Source organism: Paramisgurnus dabryanus, chromosome 22 (genome assembly GCF_030506205.2).
Source record: "Paramisgurnus dabryanus chromosome 22, PD_genome_1.1, whole genome shotgun sequence".
Lineage (NCBI taxonomy): Eukaryota > Metazoa > Chordata > Actinopteri > Cypriniformes > Cobitidae > Paramisgurnus > Paramisgurnus dabryanus.
This window is the reverse complement of record NC_133358.1, coordinates 32,859,010-32,879,150: the sequence shown is the minus strand read 5'-3', so window position 1 is coordinate 32,879,150 and position 20,141 is coordinate 32,859,010. Positions and strand designations below refer to the sequence as shown.

Below are 20,141 nucleotides of genomic sequence, written 5' to 3'. Positions count from 1 at the left end.
GGTGGATGCTGCACATTGGTGGTGGTTGAGAAGATTCCCCCGTTTATATGTAAAGCGCTTTGAGTGCTGCAGCAAAAGTGCTATATAAATGTAATGAATTAGTATTATTTTATATTATTATAATTGACAAAGGATTAACCGTCTCATCGACTGTAAATGAAACACAGCATTAATGCATCTTAAAAGAGATCAGCCATAAAAGAGATGTTATTGATTTATCTTTAATTCAATTAGCCTAAAATACACTTTCTGCTAACATGTCATGATTTTTCAAATCTATTTTCATTGACATTACGTTTCAGACAGTACCATTATGTTAATGGATGGATTGAAGTCAAAAACATTACATCTCTAAACAAGACATACCCTAGAAAAAGCAAGAAACAAACCGACAGCATACACATGAACATTTCTGAGGAACAACGCAAACATTCCAGTCAACATTTCAAATGAGATATTGCTGTGCAAGTCCTTTGTTAAAAATCATTCATGATGTGGTGCTTAAAAAAGTGCAAGTAGATGAGAATAAAAAACATGCCGCTCAGACAGCCAAACTTCACAGATAAATATTTGACTACGGGAAGTATTTGAATCTAGTAGAGCATAGCTGTGCTATCACATGCTTACCATCAGAGTCGCTCAGGTTTTTTGCTTTGTAATCCTCGAGGAAACAAGCTTTCAACAGTCCAACACAATCTATCACTTCTGATCGACAGAACCCATTTGAAGAGAAGAGGAAGATCAACATACAGATCCACTGAAGTCAATTCTGCTTATATTTCCACACTGTCCATATTCTCTAAAGTTGCATCTGATTGAGAAACCATTAGAAGTTTTTGTTTGTTGGTATATTGCCTGACTACACTGCAATCCGGATCATCAGGTGTGATCTCCTCTCGGTCAGACTGAAGCTCTAAAACCTCAACAGAGCTCGCGCAACTAAACACGGCGTTATCTGTGGACTCGAACGACTCGCCTCCCAGACCCTCCAGTTTGGTGTAACCTCCGCAGCCGAGCCCTTCCAGTCGAGGACAGCTGAGACGTCTCGACCGTATCGCCTGCGGTTCCGTCGGAGTGGACGGACAGATCCCCAGATCGATAGACCTGGAGTAATCGGAGAGCGCGCTCAGAGACACGTGAGATCCGGCGGCCCTGCGGCTCGGTGAGGACGGAGGCAAGAGCTGAACCTGTGAGCCCTGCAGGGAGACGACACGAAGAGCTCCCTGTAAACTAGCACTGCTCCTGTAAACCTCCACCGAGTCCTGCGCACTGATCTGTGAAGTCTCCACTTTGGCCTTTGTGACGGTCCGAGACGCCACCAGATCCTCCAGACGTCTGCATATGGCCTCCGCATCCAAACGCTCTCTTTTAGCCTCTCCGGTTTTGTCCGACCCCCTTCTGTCTGCCATTCCTCGATTGTTGACTTTCATCATGGGAAGAGTGAAAGCGTTGACGGACGTCGACACGATGGTTCTGGTTTCCCACCGCTTGGGTTCGGGCTCGTCGACTCGGTTTTGATCTCTGTAGATGCTGTACACCGTGTCTGTAAAACTCTGCCTTTCCAAAGATGAAACCCGTTGGATTGTGCTCGACGGTCGTCGCGTCGGGATCACGCTACCCACGTCGTGTCTACCCGAGCCCGGAGATGGCCAGGAACTTTTGCTGAGAGGGCCGGCGGAGTACGAAGGGCTGGATTTGGTCTCTTTCGATTGACGGTAGTTTAGGAAACCGTTAATCGGGGCGGATTCCTTGCTCCGCAAACTGTGAATGTCAATGACCGTGGAGTAGATGTCTCTGAGGTTAATTATTTTTGTCTTTTTGTCTCTGTTTTCGTGAAGTACGGCATTGGCGCAAATAAACAGGAAGATTCCGATGCCCATAATCAAAGGTCCAAACACTTTCAGTTTGTCTGAATGCAAGTGTTTATTTATAAATGTGGCGAACGCTCCGAACTGAGGCGGATCAAACCCAGCGGTCCCATTGGAGCGATTATAACTTCTCGTGTCTTTGTCTAGGTGATGCCAAGAAGTCTTACTATTGATGGTGACGTTGAGGAATTCTGCTTCTCCTCCTTCATAAGTTCTCGGTGTGTTCTTGGCTATCAGCGGTTCTGAGTACAGCGGGTTCTCTTTGGGCCAGTAACCCAACACAGCCATGGAAACGCCAACCAGCAGCACCAGTAGGCCAAAGGCAGCGACCACTCCAGATACTGAGCATAACTTCAGCTTGCCCTTAACCACAACCACTTCATTCTTCCTCTTTTTCTTTGCTTTCCTCTTGCGTTTATTTTCTGCTCGGTTTTTGGCGTGAAGGGAGTCCTGTCTCCTGGCAGATATCCGCAGTAGACCTCCTGTGGCAATCATGATGATGTTTTATTAATCATCCTGAGACAAAAACACAAAACATTTATCACATTAACAAATGATTCAAAGGTTTAAGATGGTTGATATAATATCTGATCAGATTATATGATATGATATAACATAATCAGACAGTGTTTTTATCATCAATGTCATCTAAATGTGAGAATTTGTTTTAATTTTTTAGAGCAAACGTAATAATGTGTCATTATTATCATGTTAAAATAATGTTTCAAAATATTTGTATAAAGACAAGCAAGCATCAAGGTTTCTAACAGATCAACTCTCTCTCTCTCTCTCTCTCTCTCTCTCTCTCTCTCTCTCTCTCTCTCTCTCTCTCTCTCTCTCTCTCTCTCTCTCTCTCTCACACACACATCAGCTGTTATTGACTCTTCCTCATTAGATGACCGCTCCAGAATCTCACTTATGCTGATGAATTCACTTTAAAATCAGGAAGATAAACACAACAAGAGCAGGAAAATCAATGCCAGACCAATAAAAGCTCTTTCTTATACACAAGATCATAAACATCACACACACACACACAAGAAAACACAAAGATTAAGAGCATCTGTTTGTTCTTATGTACAACAACAGCACATCTGAGGCTAGCAGGACAAAGTCAATCTTGTCAGGTCCATACATTATAAGATCATCAGAGAGAAATAAATGTGTCTATATTTCACTAAAGTCAGCAGGTGAAATGATGATACACTTCTAAAAATTTAAGGTGCTTGAAAGTTTCTTCACAGTGAAGCAATAGAAAAAAACAATCAGTCCAAGGTTCTTTAAAGATCAATTTCTTTCTAATCTTTTTATGATCTGATTCTGAAGAACCTTTTATCACCACAAAGATGGATTTCACCCTTTTGTGAAACAGAAATGTTCTTCTTAAAGGTTCTTTTATGGCATCGTGAAGCACCAGTTTTTTTGAAGGGGGTAACTTATATTTTTTTGTGAAGGTCTCGTGTCTGTCTGGGTAATGAAATGACTCTAGGACCTCTCTTCTGTTACTCTGTCTCTGAGAGATATTTTCACCTGTTACTGTCAGCAAAATTTACTCTACTGTAATGTATTTACTGTAAGCATTTAACAGACGCCATTATTTTATGTGCATTTATTAGGGATGCACCGAATCCAGGATTCGGATTCGGCCGAATACTGGGCTTTTTGACGGGGTTCGGGTTCGGCCGAATCCTAGATTTTTTTTCCACCGAACCGAATCTTAGGCTTGCGCTACGATGGTCGACGTCACGCGGCCGTTGATTACACACATCGGGTGCTGACGTGGAGATGAGCTTTTTCTTTCGGTGAGCTTTAGGGGCTGGACACACCAAAACTTTTAAACACGGCTGAAAATGCCTTGAGGACACCAAATGCCAGCTGTTTTTCAGCCGAGCGCTTGGTAGCTGTGATGCTTCAGCTGTGAGCCGGTTGGTTGCTGTGGTAATGTCCCGCCCCTCCTCCATTGTAATTGGACGGTCGTGTGAAAACTGACATTGACGAGCGGAGCTTCTCACGCAAAGTTAAATATTGTTTTCAGCGCGGAGCTGCTTGCTTATTGGAAAAACGAGCGTGTCGCAACGCATCGCTTTCATTATGCATAGGCTTATGGTAATTGTCAAAATAGTTTTCCAACTTGTCATCCTGGCATAATGTACAGTTAAAATAAAAAAAATAAAAAAAAATACATGCTGTGGACGTTGTATAATTCATTAATGTGTTTTACTGTGTTAATGGAATAAGGATGCAAGTAGGATTCGGTATTCGGTTTCGGATTCGGCCGAATCTTAAACGGTGGATTCGGGATTCGGCCGAACCTAAAAAATCTGGATTCGGTGCATCCCTAGCATTTATCAATATGTGGATTAAATCCCATGACCTCTACAAATTTGCAGCGATTTAAAGTCTCTGTAGCACAAATGACACAAAATGAGTTACACGTTTAATAATGAACTACTGTAGAAGTTTCAATGTCAAAAGAAATATTGAGCTGCCCTACAATGAACACAAAAAGCACAAAAATCTCTGTCTTTACAAACTTCTCTCCAAAAACTCTTACAGCTCCTCCCACTTCCTCTTCCAAACAGGAAGTCCCGCCCTAAATTAAGCTGATGGGTGTTGGGCTGCTTGAACCAACAGAAAACACAGAAACACAGACAGACAGTTTTACTGTTCAAGAGAGATTCACACAAATATCTCAACATCCCAAAAAAGTCCCACATGTAGTAACACATGGTTGTATATACTGTACGTACACATCTCGCATTGATGATATCGCTGCTGTAAGGATGGAGGTTCAGTCACAGGATTTAATACTGGAGCTCTCAGTATTTTTGTTCAGTATATCTGCTGTCCCACTTGATCTTAATACAGGAAGGAAAATATGAGAAGAAAATTCTCTCGGCCTGTATGTTATGACATGAAGCGCTGCTGAGTTATTCAGAAATAATGCACACAACCAAAATGGTAATGCACCTTGGGTCTGCATTATTTTCAAATCATTCAATGGCCCGCAGTCAATTATTTCTCTTATACCACGGTTACCACAAACATTGCTCCGGTGGTCAGGTGTGTGTTTATTTAAAAATAATCAACACTTCTGAAACATTTCTCAACCAATCAGAATAAAGCATTCAACAGACCGGTGGTATAATGTATCTATAACCTTGACACGTGTTATATAATAAACTACTAGACATTCACTGCCTCTCTGTTACTCTGTTGACTTGCTATAGGACATTAGCTTAGATCACATTAGCATAATGGTTCACACATCCTTTTACTTGGAAATGGACTCTAAAAAGGAGAAAAAATTTGATAAGAACAGGCGTGTAATATAGATGTCTTTAATATGATACCCGGCCGTCCTCAGGATTATTGACGAAATAGTCTCAGAAAAAAATATAAACTGTAATAGATTACAATCTTAATATCAATCTTATCTTGCGGTGTATGGAGATAAAAATCACTCAATCTAAGGTAAATAAAACAATAGAGTTCATTATGGAAGGTCTTTATAATAAGTTATGTAGATTGTATTGCATTTCTGTCAAGAGATCCTTCTAAGTTATACAATGCACCTTTATGCACTCGTTCATTCGGTTCATCCTTGTTACCTTAAATCCAGAACCGGGATTAAGTTTATACTAGTTGTTTAACTTGAATTAAGTTGTTATGCAATCATATTCATTCAAATAGTCTAAGATGGATGCCTGACATTAAAAAAGTAAAGAAGAAAATAGGTGGAGCAACACACAACATATACAAATCTTCACTAAAGGAAAAGACAACACTACTGGGTTCAATTCTAAATATAAAATCCCCCCCCCGAACCTTTTGCCAGATTTCCTAAAATACTTAGACCAAAGTACCTTACTAGACCACCAATGGACATTTACATGAAAGACCCTACGGAGGACACACCCTTCATAGTGAGCAGAAGATCCTTAAACTCTTAAACCTTTGCTATACTCTGTGGTCTGCTCGACTGTTGTGTAGATGAGACCACTGAGACATTTCAAATGATATCAAACATGATTATTTCAATTCTTCTTTCATGTCATGTCTGAGAGGAGAGGGGAACAGATGTGAAGGTGTGAGTTTACAACCAGCACTTGTTGGGTTATGCTATGTGCAAACCCTATGGGGGGGCGTCCTTTTGGGCACCTTGGCAGTAATCCTGATCCTAACTTAGACACCGTTTACCGCTGACCTTTCAGCACACCCAGTGAATACACTCAAATTCCCATGACATCATTGAATGACACAGACATTACAGACACAATAACCGCTCTCAACATGAGATTAATACGGTAAATATAAAATGCTTCAGTTGTCAAACTGTCTGCAATGCTTTTAATGTGAAGGTCATCTGAAAGGGACTTTAAATGAAGTGTCTAACAGTGATGAATAAAGCATAAGACATTAACATATGGGGTGGTTTCCTGGACAGGGTTTAGGTTAAGCCAGGACTAGGCCTCAGTTATATAAGGATATTTAAGTAGTTTTAAAAACATACAATCTTGGTGTGCATCTTAAGACAAAACAATGGCACTGCAATGTTAAGATATGTTAGGACAAGAGGTTTTTAAATTATGGCAGCTCAAACATGCATTTTAGTCTAGGACTAAGATAAGCCCTGCCCGTAAGACTAATAAAATAAATATATCTTTAGAACAAAAAAATAATCCCCTACTGTTTCAGTATCAAGACTAAAGGCCTGTTTCTTAACAATTCAATCCACAGATGCACGAGTATAGACCACGAGTGCTGATAAAAGCAACAGATTTACTAAACAAAACACTTCTGGCTCAGCTTTATCATTAACAAACACAAACATTTGCACATTTTACAAATCCCTGAGTGTTTTAGCATCAGAGGATTAACTAAATGAAGCTTTAAACGTATCAACAGTCCAGACAACAGATGATCGAGAGAGAGACCTGACAGTCACAATGTAAGAATTGAATGAAGGTGAACAGTAATACAATTTCAACACAAATGACTTGGATGTAAAACTTAAAGCAATGATGATTTTCACGCTTCATTATCATTCACACAAACATAAAAGCTAATAGAGCTAAAAATGACAGACATTATGATGTGATTTCAACGCTTGCACAAACAAACAATAAAACAAGAAACAGATTTTATAAAGCAGATGCTGATGACATTTCTTCATGACACAAAATGAACACTAACCTATGTATTCACAAAGCAAGATTCATCTTTATGATGGGCTGTTGGGGGAAATGTGGACCATGCTTTATTTGGTTACATGTTATCATATCTCTGTGGTGTACAGTCTCACTAACTAGCTATTGGAGTAACTGAACTACTTTCAATAACTTCAGTAAAAAACAAACAAGACGATAAAGAATCAATCAGCTTTATTAACATCATTATCAATTTAATTTATTCCTGATTCTTTCATGAAATCATACACACTAAAAAATGCTGGGTTATTTTTAAACCAGGGTACGAGCTCAGCCTGCCTGGTTGTTTTATCTCATTGTTGGGTCAAATATAAACATTTTCTGGTTTCATTTTAACCCAGCTGCTGAACCTTTTTGATCCAACACTGGTTTGAAAATAACCCAGCATGTTTTAGAGTTTATAAACACACAACACTGCACTGTTATAAATGCTGTCTGCTCAATGAGTTCAATATATGAGGATTCTTACAATAACAGTCTGACTTCAGGACTCATAGAGTAGAGTAAAGTATCTCAATGTGTCAATCATCACTCCAGAACCTCTGAGATTTGTGTTTGGACAGCAGATATATGAAAGGCTGATTCTCTCTCTCTTATTCTCTCTCTCTCTCTATCTCACTATGAAGCATTAATGAGTCTAAAAACAGCGGCAGTGAATGTCTGCATTAATTATACAGATGATTCTTTATAGGATCTTACACAACCAACCACACTCCTATTACAACTCATTCAGCAAACATTGTTCAGGTTATTTCTATTCTATAAGAAGAGCTTACAGACGTATATGAAACACAATTCACTGACTGACATTACAACAGTTTTTAAAGGTTTTATCATTTAATGACTGGACATTGTTTAGTTTATTTGTGAGATATTTGAATATATGTACAGCTGTTCACTAAAACAAGCGTTTCTTAGCATTATGATCTTTAAAGAGAGACAATGAAGCAGCACTGACCTACAGCTGAACATTAAACATTATATATGACAAACCTCAGTGTTACTACAAAATATACAATAATCACTCAGTTTATAATCAATAATAATCAATTAACAGCATCAGATGTGATGAGAGATAAACAATATTCACAATTAGTCATAATATAAACACAAACTCATACATGAATCTTCTCAATAGAGCCATTAAAAGCGTCGACATGTGATGTTAATGTATACGGTAAGCATTTGATATACGTAACGTTATGTGTAATGTGCAAATGTAAAGATAAAGAGTGTGGAGATGCTGTGTTGTAAAAACGTATTTTCAATATAAAATAAAATGTACGATGCAATGTAAAACATCAATTGATTTAGATTAGAAAGGCAAAACTGAACATAAACTGAGAAACCAGCAGGATTTTTGCGCAGAAAATAACGTGCGTAACAGCTCGTGACAGTCGCTAAATCTAACGAAGCATAAAACACACGAATATCAAACACGAGCATCTATATTTACATAAACTCGTTATTTTATCATTCTGCTCAAACATCTGCGTCTCCACCGCGGACAGAAATAAACGTGTGAAGAGCTTACCGTGAAATATGACGAATAAATGCGCATTCAGGCGATTAAACGCAAACTTTCTCTCGTCACAATGAAACATTTTCTCGCTGATGCGACGCTTCTTTCAGTCAGAAATATTCCCGCGCCTCCACCGGCTCGCGGCTGCACAGCGGCTGCTTCAGGTTCGGGCTCGGCTCTCGCTCTTATGGTGATTTTTGGGTGTTGTTGCTATGATACCGCAGCCCGAATCAAGAGGAAATGCTGCAGGATTTGAATAATTACATTTTTAAACTGTTTAACTGGATAAACGATGCGAACATTAAGCCAAACCGAACTGATCTGAGAACAGAGATAGAGAAAGAGAGAGAATGTGAGAGACAGAAAAACGTGAGAGAGACTGAATGTGTGTGTGAGTAAGAAAGAGAGAGAGAGAGAGAGAGAGAGAGAGAGAGAGAGAGAGAGAGAGAGAGAGACGAAAACTTTAAAGAAACCGATCAAAGAAAAGCATCATGTAAGAGATTATCCAGCTGCTTATCAGAGAAAAAAAACATCATAATGAGCCATCATGGATCTATGGGAAAAAAATATTTTTTGGCAGTTTGTTCATTTTTATAAACATAAAACATGAATATGGCAATTGTTTAATGTATAATATATCCTATTATACTGCGTGTTTATGGTTTTGTTAATGTAGCACAGAATATTCATACATTTTAAATACTTCAGTCACAAAAATTGACCCTTTGTAGATGTGAGCAAAAATTTGTTGGTTTTGGGTGTGTCCTTTAAAATGCAAATGAGCTGATTTCTGCACTAAACACCATTGCTTTGATTGGAAAGTGCAGATTAAGGGCTGGTATTATTATAATAAGATCCCCTTCTGACATCACAAGAGGAGCCAGACTTCAATGAGCCATTTGCTTGCACAGAGAATGGTTTACTTAAACTAAGCTAACTGTTTCTAATTAAGATAAGCATATAGGGTTAGATCAATGTCATTACATATATCATCTATACAGATCACTCATATAATAGACCATGTGTACTAAACCAGCATCTGAAAAATCTATTAATAAAAAATAAATAACAAAGGTTAAAGGTCACGTGAGAACAGAAGATCTGTAGTTATGAACAGACATTAGGAGTGCAGACTTTAAACTGCACAGCCGTGTGTTTAATCTTCTGTATATATGCAGTAACATAAGACACTTAAATCATACTTGGACTAATCCAAAGAGCTTCCTGTACACACTGAGCTGAGCTGAGCTGAGCAGAAAGATGAAGCAGTGAGAAACTAACAAGGTTGAAGCTGCTGAGACTCTTCTGTACCTCAGAGATGAGCTTATAACATTAAACCTCCATGGCCTTTGAAGTTTCTTTCTGCTACATCTCGCCTGAAGACACAATCTACTGCTGAAGAAGGAGTTCAGGTTTATATTTCTCTTGCTTCCTGCAGAGCTCACCAAATGACCGAGTGCATTTAACAAGATCCTCCGGCTGTGCAGAAACTCTCCGCAGGGATGGATCGGGAATAACGTCTTATCTGAATCATCTGTGCATATACAGCACATTCATGCGTTATTCCCACAGCATTTAAATAAAGACCTGCGTCATCAAACTCTCCCATAATCCTCTCTTGAGTTCATCTGGCACGCGGACGTCTCGTGGGACTGAGTTACTCTGGCCTGTGAGAGTTATTTATTGTGTTTAGTGCTTAAATGAAAAGCAGATGAGGGGAACTGAGGGCTACTGTTAAAGTAAATAAATAAATAAATACAGTACAGTATATGAAGCTACAGCTGTCTTAGTCATTACATGACTGCTAACGGGTCAATAACATTCAGTAGCTGGCTAACAGTGGTATCAAATCATTAACTAGTTTGCAACATTTAACTAATATCTTAGATGATCTTTTTACATTTTCTCATGACTCCAACAACCTTCATGTGACTCAGTCTGTCATCATCAAAATGGTTTAAAGATCTCAAAGCAAATTCTGTTGACAAACATGAATGCACTTCTTATGTTCATGTGATTCTTCAGTCTCAGAGTCAACAGTGTGATCTGCATCTTTATATCAAACAGAGGAACAGAAGATTAATGAAATGAAAATGACATGATTTTATAATGGAGCTGCTCTCAGACACTTTAGTTTTATAACAGTATGATTATTCTCACTCACATCTCCATCTGAACTTTAATTGACAATCACACAATGTCATCAGACCAGGAAATATCAAGAAACACTTTGGTTATTTTTTATAGCAGAGCTTGTGAAGATGATCAGGAGTTTGTGGAGTTTCATACATCAAGATGATCTGAGACAGTTATCAATCGTATGACAACTTGAGATGTGATGATGGATTTCTCAGGTCTTCCTCTGTCCTCAGTAAATCATTGATAAACTCATGAAGGACAAATGTGTTCCTCCTCAGATGTTTCTTTACAAAACAGCAGATAGACAGAAGGACATACAGACAGACAGGAGATAGATGGACACACAGATAAACTGACAGACAGAAGAGGCAGTGCGACAGCGAGCCTTGTTTTCAGATTCTTGTAAAATGTTCTTTCTTTTATTTTCTAGGTTTTCTGCATCAAGTCTACTAACTACTCAATTAAATATGACCTATTTTTATTGTGATCACTATGAGTCCCAGTACTTCCACACCTACATTAATTATTATTATTATTACTAATGATGATAACTACTACTACTATACACTACTATGGTCCCACTAGGACTGCATTTTATCATACATTTTTAAAAACAGGCTATCATCTGTCATTATTTTCCAGGGATCCTTGACTTGTCACCATATGTGTATTATATATATCTGTGATTGCAAAAAATACACCTGATTTCTCACAACATACACAACACTACTGTATATGAAGACATAAATCTGAATTCAAATCATTGTGAAGGCAACCAAATCAGCAAAAATCCTTCTGTATTAGAAAGAAATGAAGAACATCATGATCCATCTAAACATCTATCAGTAAACAAAAACAACAGAAAACATTAAAGAGCAGATGAGACTGAGATGATGTGCATTTGTTTATTGGGAAGTCGATGCTGTCTGAATAAATTCTGTTGTACAAAGTGTGTAAGTGTAAGAAAGAGGGTTTATAAATATATACAGAATCAACCAAACTGCAAATGATGAGTGAATCTACTGAAATACAGCAACTGAATCAAAATCTAACCCATCATCGCTCACAAATAAACATTAAAATACAGAAGAAAGAGCGAGGGATTCACATTCCTGATGTTAAATAAACCTGTTCAAAATACTAATCAATTCACACCAATTTCAAAACTGATAGCAAATATATACGGTTTGCTTTGTGCATCTTTGAGCAAGTTTATAAATAATCATCCCCCCGATGCTGAAGGAGGAGAATTCACATGACGTGCAATCTTTCATTCGGACCACTGAAGAAGAAAACCACACAGATCTGAATAATAAGAAACTTTCATTCTTAAGTCAATGGGAGGTCGCACAAAACATATTTTACTTACTTTTAGAATATTTTGATAACATAAATGAAGGATTTATCGAATTCTCACTTTTCTGTGCAATACATCACAAAAATAAACACTCTTAAATTTAAAAGAAATCCTTTTGGCATTTGGAAATTTATAATATACAATATATTACTATCCTTCACTGTGCAAACAGCTTTTGCACAATAAATAAAAGTTGATTCAGCAGATACAGAAAATCATAAGAACTTTACACAAACGGTAAGAATAAAACACAAGAGAGAGAGAAACAAAATGGACACAAAGTTCAAGGGTTTGTTCAAGCAAAGATGAAAATACTCTCATCATTCACAAGCCCTTCATACACAAACGGTGAATTTCTTGGCTGAAATATTATAAGAAATGTCCACCAATCACTGCTGTGTGTTTGTAAAGAGGGCGAGTAGCTGATGACAGGACTCTCATGTTTGGGATGAACACAAGAGAAGAGTCCCTGTTCATCTGTTTAGCACCGTGACTGAGAGAGAGAGAGAGAGAGAGAGAGAGAGAGAGCCCTGATACGGCCGACGGCTTCGCGGTTGTTTGTTTGATTGTCACGTTGTTGAGTTTATATGAAGAAAAACTACAGCAGAGCGGGTAAAGCGAGCGAGCACACGTGCGCTAGGTCCATTATGGCTGTTTCAAGGCAGAACGGAGTCGAGAGGAACCTGAAGGATCTGGTCGTACGGCGACGAGCGGTAACGGAAGGCGTTTGGGGCACGAGAGGCGTTGGAATGCATCGATACACTGAGATCACAAACATACAGGACATCCGTTCAGCTTCATGTGTTAGTATCGCTGCTCGCCGATTGGTTATCCTCAGCGTGTCTGAACATCAAGATGGAGTTGTAAATCTTGAGAGCGGGGCCGAGCTTCACGCTCATGATCTTGACGATATCTCGCTGCGTCAACAGAAGAAAGGCTTTCCCGTCGATTTGCTGTGGAGAGAATCAAAGAGGACGGGTTTAGGATTAATTTGATTCAGTGTGAACACGTACAGTACAGCCGTCTCCTGAATGTTGTGTCTTTAAATCATCTATATTATAGTGCTCAATGTTTTTATTCTTCAGATGAGATCAGATGTTTGTGTAGTAAAGAGTTTGATTTAAAGCTACGGTGTAATATTGAATGGCTTTGTTCTACTCAGCTCCTGCAGATATTATATAATCTTATATAATAAATGACTTGTGATGTTCCTCCTTTGTGAAAGCCTGTGGATGAAACCTTCTGCTAACCAAATGAATATAAAGCAGAGACTCATCTAAAAATCCTTCATGACCCAGTAGCGATGTGGACACGGAGACATTACCTCCTCTCTGAACTGCTTGGCTTGTTCCTCACAGCCTGGTAATGAGTGAATAAAATCTGACACCTGAAACCAAACACACATCACAAATCAAATTAAACTACAGTTTGACTTTTTATTGCAAAAATACTGCATTGGTATTGGGTCTCTAGGGAGCTCTGGATGATTCGTATGATGTTGTTCACTGAACATCTCAGTGGTGTTATGTTTTACTAATAAAATACACTTTGACTCCTGAATCCTCCTGAAACACCTGAGTCTAGTGATTTTATAAGAATTAACCGAAACCTAACCCTAACATTCAGAGTCTGATCTTCACTAAAAAACATTTTTAAATAGAAAACGTGTGTGTGAGGGAGAGACTCTGAAGGAAGATTATTGACGTCTCACACATCAGTAAGCTGTTTATTTACACTGACAGCGAGGTCACATGAAGCAGAGCCTGAAGATCTTCATCATCGAAGATCCTCCTCATTTACTACAAAACACCATCACAGAACAGCTCCGCATAACCTTCTGCTGTCTGTCTATCACAACATCCTTAACATGCAGGTGATGATGAAATGTTTGAGATCTGATCTCATTAGTGTCATCATCAGCATATCAGTATCTGACTGAATGACAGATTCATTATCAGACACATGACTTCAGATATAGAGATGTATTTAAGACTTTATGTTCCAGCAGCACTAAAGGTCATGGGTTTGATTCGCAGGGTCCTCAAACACAATGATACTGATAAAAGCTTTAATGCACTGTAGATTAAAGGGGACATATCCTAAAATTCTGACTTTTAGTGCTATAATTGGGTCCCAAGTGCTTTTATCAACCTAAAAAATGTGAAAAAGATCAACCCATTAACTTGGTTTTGGTAAACCATTCTGAGCAAGCGTGTGATTTATGGTGATTGTTGTATGCATTTCATCAGCTCATTTGCATTTTAAAGGACACAAAAATGTTTTTGCTCACACCAACAAAGTGACAATTTTAACATCTTATAATAAATTATCTGTGGGTTATTTTAAGCTAAAACTTCACATACGTACTCTGAGGACACCAAAGATTTATTTGACATCTTAAGAAAATCTTGCGAAACGTCCCCTTTAAAACATCTGTCACACACATCAATATAAATATAAGATGTAGGAAGGGGCGGTTTGTTCCTGATGATAAGGACACACATGTGCAGATCTAAGAGCACAGCTGCACAGTTCATGAAAGTTTAACCCAACAGAGACAAGAGAAGGATTTAAATCTATCACTTATCATGAGAGATTAATGTTATTTGATTTAGTAAGAGATGAGACTTCAGGTATGTAGGATTTCAGCCTTCAGTGAATGATTAAGATGTCTTATCATCATCCAGACACATAATCACACTTAAGCGCAGTACAGAACAGTACAGCACAGTTACAGTATAGCAGTGTCAAACGCATGAAGAAAAGCACAGTATAGCGCAGTCAAGCACAGTCAAGCGCAGTATAGCATAGTAAAGCACAGTATAGCGCAGTCAAGCACAGTATAGCAGTGTCACTCACATGATAGCACAGAAAAGCACAGTACAGTGCAGTATAAGCACAGTATATCACAGTCAAGCACAGTCAATCGCAGTATAGCAAAGTAAAGCACAGTAAGTAAAGGATAATGTATTGAGAGTGGGTAATAAGACCAAACAGTGTAATCACAACCTGCTAACTGTACATTATCTTGCTTATGACACAGCTATTTACCTCATGAGTAAGGTAAGGAAAATTAAATATTGATTTCTAATATTTTATTTGCTAATTTTTAACGAATGCAGACCTTCAGAGAGGAAAACCCGTTTACTTTTGGTTTAGAGGTTCATGAACACACTATTTGGTTTAATCATTTGTAAATATAATGTCATATATGTAATTAAAATACATATTTATATTTCATTTAGTGTAAAATTAAACTGTACTTTAAAATTATTTGCAGCATCCGGTTACTGTATGTTATTAGTTTGAGCGCTAGTTATCTGAAAAGAACGAACCTTGGAATGTTGTGACTGGCCAATCAGAATCAAGCATTTTAGAGAGCCATGTAATACAACACAATAAATCACTGTCCATACGACAAACAGCTCGGAGTCTGAGCGGACGCACAAAACTACAGCGCTTAACAGACTGTACCACAGTAAGACCTTTAGATATGAACTCAATGATGTAAAGATGAATATTAATAGTGTTCAGTAGCGGTCAATTGGACATAAACCACAGACTTTATCAATCTTAATACAGTCATGCTCTCAATCTTTCATGAGTGATTTATAACTGAAGTAAAATAAGAGCTCATTTCACTTCATCTACTGCTATCAGATCAGTCTGCTCGATAAATCATCTTCAGTCACTAAAACATTCACATGAGTTTAATCATTAAATATATTATACATCCAAAACCTCCATTAACTTTATTAACACTGTGAGAATGAGGCTCTCATAATACTCAAGTCTATATAATAACACACACACACACACACACAGATCTCACCTCGTCAACAGTCCAGTGAGTGACTCGACTGGCCTGAACGCCGGCCACACCGGGCAAGAGTTTACAGTGTTGTTCCCAGCACAGCGGCAGATCACGAGTCGGGTGAGCAGATAAAGCTGAGAGGAAGACTGACTGATGAAGAGCCTGCTGAAGACTGTCCACATTACGCTCTGAGAAAACACACACACACATTTCAACAACATGTACTGCATCACTAACACAGGTGACAAAAGTTACAGTCTTCATATAATCTGGTTCTTAAAGTACTTTAATGTGAATGAGACTCAAACTCCATTAAATACATCATGAAATGAGTTTTATCTTTAAAAGAGCAGAAGATCAGGCTACAGTTATTATCATTCTTATACTGGCTCAACAAATGAAACTGTCACACAACCACATTTCATTTGTGACTTCTATGTGCCGTAAGATGTAATGAAAGCATTTCATCTTCTGTGTCCAGCTCAACGGCAGCATCTCTGAGGTTTACATCACGTGACATGACATGACATGACATGACATCACATCACACGTGCTGGATGACACAGACAGATAAGATGACATTCAGTTGATTTATATCATATATGTTAATGTGCATCTCTGAATAATCTTCATATTAATATCTACAAAACACAACACAACACAACACAGATGTGTTTCTGAATCAGACACTGCAGTCATCTTAAATATAAAAGAATAAACTATAGCAGTTTTATATGGCAGGGTGTTCAAACAGCACATGTTATCCAGACAGCCATGTGTGTGTGTGTGTGTGTGTGTGTGTGTGTGTGTATGTGTGTCTCTATGTGTCTGTGTGTGTGTCTGTGTGTGTGATTGTGTTAGTCATGAGAATAGTGTGAACACAAACAGAACATCATCTGTTATTGGTGTCTACTGTAACTGAATGTTAAAGAGTTGGCAGAACTCTCTAGTTTCACCCCAACTGAGGACTCACAGTGCCATCTGTTTGTGTGTCTGTGTACGTCTGTGTGTGTGTGTGTCTCATTGTCTGTCTCTGTGCAATCTTCAAATGTGTGGACAGTCCAAAGACAAAAGCTCAGCCAAATAAAGGAGAGTTTACAAGCTTACACAGAGACAGAGATCACAGATTGATACCCAGTGATGTGTGGTGTAATGAAGAGGAGACAGATGAGAGACTCAACATGAGGAGGAGAGACAAAGCCAAACAACATCTGGATATCTACACTATCATGATGCTGTATTGGTTTACAGTCACATTGATTTACAGCTTTTATTTCATCTGTTAAATATTGACATTCTTTATTGATCTGTATTGATGCTTCATCCTAAATTCAATCATAATTCATGTGTGTGTGTGTGTGTGTGTGTGTGTGTGTGTGTGTGTGTGTGTGTGTGTGTGATAAGGGTCATATGTGGTCAGTATATTCTCCAAGACAAACAAACAAACAATTCTAGTTCTTAACATCCACAACTCATGTATTGAATACTGACAGATCCAAGAAATCACTCACTCATATGTATACAGTAATTTAGCTGCCTACTGTACCGTGACCATCACCATCATTAAATTCATCATCCTAACCATCATCATCACCATCATTATGTCATCATCCTAACCATCATCATCATCACCATCATTACCATCATCATCACCATCATTACCATCATTCCTTCACCACCATCATCACCATCATTACGTCATCATCCTAACCATCATCATCACCATCATTAACTTCATCATCCTTACCATCATTACATCATTCCTTCATCATCATCACCATCATTACCTTCATTATTACCATCATCACCATCATTACGTCATCATCCTAACCATCATCATCATTACCTTCATTATTACCATCATCACCATCATCATTACGTCATCATCCTAACCATCATCATCACCATCATTACGTCATCATCCTAACTATCATCATCACCATCATTACATCATTCCTTCATCATCATCACCATCATTATTACCATCATCACGTCATCATCCTAACCATCATCATCATCATCATCCTAACCATCATCATCATTACCATCATCATCCTAACCAACATCATCCACACAACAGCATCACAAAGACAAAGTGAAACAAACAGATATTAACACACACACACACACACACACACACACACACACACACACACACACGCGCACACACACACACACACACACACACACACACACACACACACACACACGAATGGATTTTCTGTGTTCTTGATGTCACACCACCACCTGCATCCAGTTACACAACCGGTTGCCATGGTGATTGTCACAGTGAATCGTCGTCTAGGAAACAGTTTGTATTCTGTTATGTCTTATGACCAGGTGAGACGAGAATATAAATGGACAAAGTGTCTTGTAATATAATACTCTGGTAAAGTGTTTGTGTTGCTGTGGCACACAAAAGAGCAACACAAAGTAAACACACAATATGTTGAGCGGAGAACCCCATTAGCAGTAAAAAAGCACTTATTTCAGTCACACAATCTGAATATAATACACAAATTACACAGCAGATTCATTACTACAGCAGACGCACACATACTCATTATTATTTCACTTACAAATCAAAAGCAATTCTTCCTCAATTCTTTAATAATCCTATGAGCTTTCTAGCTTTAACACAACAACACATCAACACCTCACCGCTTTAACCAAAAAATTAAAACAAAAAACAAAACATGGATACTGTACTAAAACCATGGTTATGCTTATAGTAATCAATGCACCAAAAAACATGGTTACTACATTTTTAAAACAAAAAAGTTAAAGAGTTAATTTTCATAAGGGACAGGTCACAGGAAACTTGATATGATGTCACTTCCTGTCCATCATTCACATTAACATTAGTCCAGTAAACAGTGGGATGTTCAAGGACATCAATGAAGTGACTGCATTCATTCAGGATTACAGTCATTAAAACAGTGACCTTCAACACTAACAGCACAAACACAACACTGGAGTATAAACACAACAAACAAACAAACAAACAAACAAACATACATCATATTACATACACCAGCTATAATGATAAGCCTAAAGCCTAGACATGACAGATAAGAGATGAGATCTTCCATCAGTAATTTATCAATAAATCATTTCATTATTTACACAACACTTAAAACAAACAATTCAGTAACACACACAGAAATTAAAGAGAAATCCTAAACATTATTTGTCAACCAAAGGCTTTTCTTCTCTTGACAGAGACACACAGTTTAATAAAGTGTCTGATCAATAAAGCCCAAGAGTCAAATGTCTCCACATAGAAACTGATCTGATGATGAATGAAGATCTGCTCACCTTCAGACAACATTAAATGACTACTGTCAGTTTAACACACAACATACAAAAAAATTTCACAATAAGATATACAATACAATATCTTAACACTTTATGGGGCGGTTTCCCGGACAGGGATTAGACTAGTCCTAGACTTAAACACTTTTAAGAGCTCTCCAAACTGAAAATAACTTGCACTGACATATCTTAAAATACATCAGTGCCCTTTGTTTTACCTCAAAATGCACACAGGTAATGTTTTTAGTAAGGCATGTTTGTTAAAACTAGTTATATTTCCTAATTAAACTAAGGCCTAGTCCTGGATTAAGCTAATCCTGGTCCGGGAAACCGCCCCTATATGTTGTATGTCAAGCATCACGCTCCACGGAAGTATAGAAACACATTCATTGGTAAAACTTAACAATAAGGTTGTATTAGTATTAACTAACATGAATAAACAATGACCAATGCTGTTTTTAGCATTGATTAATTCTTGTTAATTTCAATAACAAGACAAGTATTCATGTTAGTTCATTCATTAATGTGTTAAGAGTTACAATGCTTGATTTTATAAATGCTGAATATAACGTGAAGAAAGATTAATAAATGCTGTTCATTAATTTATGTTAATTAATTAACTAAATACAATCTTATTGTAAAGTGTTATCCCTTCATTTATTTAGTTATCTTTATCTTACACTTTGCTTATAGTTTATCATCACTGAATGACACTAATGATAATCATACGCAGTCTTACTGAAAATCACAGCGGATGCTATAGATAGTGACGGTAGACAAGACAATATAAGAAAAATATACATAACAATGCTGGATATTGTGAATATTACAATTATTAAATAAGATCATCTAAACAAAACTGATTCAAAAACTATAAAAAATGGTTGCCCATCACATTCATAGCAGAAATGATCAA

The 20,141-nt window shown here is 37.8% G+C and overlaps 2 protein-coding genes across 4 annotated transcripts in view; both read right to left on the bottom strand.

Moving 5' to 3' along the window:
• Positions 1–205: 205 nt before the first annotated feature.
• tmem200ca (transmembrane protein 200C, genome duplicate a) lies at positions 206–8,994 on the bottom strand. 2 transcript variants are annotated; one of them, XM_065258946.1, is made up of 3 exons: positions 8,613–8,994; positions 4,619–4,726; positions 206–2,384 (listed from the first exon to the last, which is right to left on the bottom strand). In XM_065258946.1, the coding sequence occupies exon 3, from the start codon at positions 2,361–2,363 to the stop codon at positions 774–776; it is 1,590 nt and encodes a 529-aa protein (XP_065115018.1). In that variant the 5' UTR covers positions 2,364–2,384; positions 4,619–4,726; positions 8,613–8,994; the 3' UTR covers positions 206–773. The 2 variants fall into 2 exon arrangements, with proteins under 2 accessions (XP_065115018.1, XP_065115016.1); XM_065258944.1 differs by lacking the exon at positions 4,619–4,726.
• A 2,636-nt stretch (positions 8,995–11,630) lies between these two features.
• LOC135740529 (lethal(3)malignant brain tumor-like protein 4) overlaps positions 11,631–20,141 on the bottom strand; it is a 28,759-nt gene continuing 20,248 nt past the window's right edge. For both annotated transcript variants that reach the window (XM_065258942.1, XM_065258943.1), the window contains exons 18-20: positions 15,929–16,098; positions 13,421–13,483; positions 11,631–13,049 (exon numbers count right to left, since the gene is read on the bottom strand). In XM_065258942.1, the coding sequence (XP_065115014.1) occupies positions 12,894–13,049; positions 13,421–13,483; positions 15,929–16,098 (389 nt within the window). In that variant the 3' untranslated portion in view covers positions 11,631–12,893. The remainder of the gene's footprint in view (positions 13,050–13,420; positions 13,484–15,928; positions 16,099–20,141) is intronic.

Excerpts from the sequence above, each read along its gene's own strand:
- tmem200ca (XM_065258946.1), bottom strand. The coding sequence starts at position 2,363 with ATGATTGCCACAGGAGGTCTACTGCGGATATCTGCCAGGAGACAGGAC.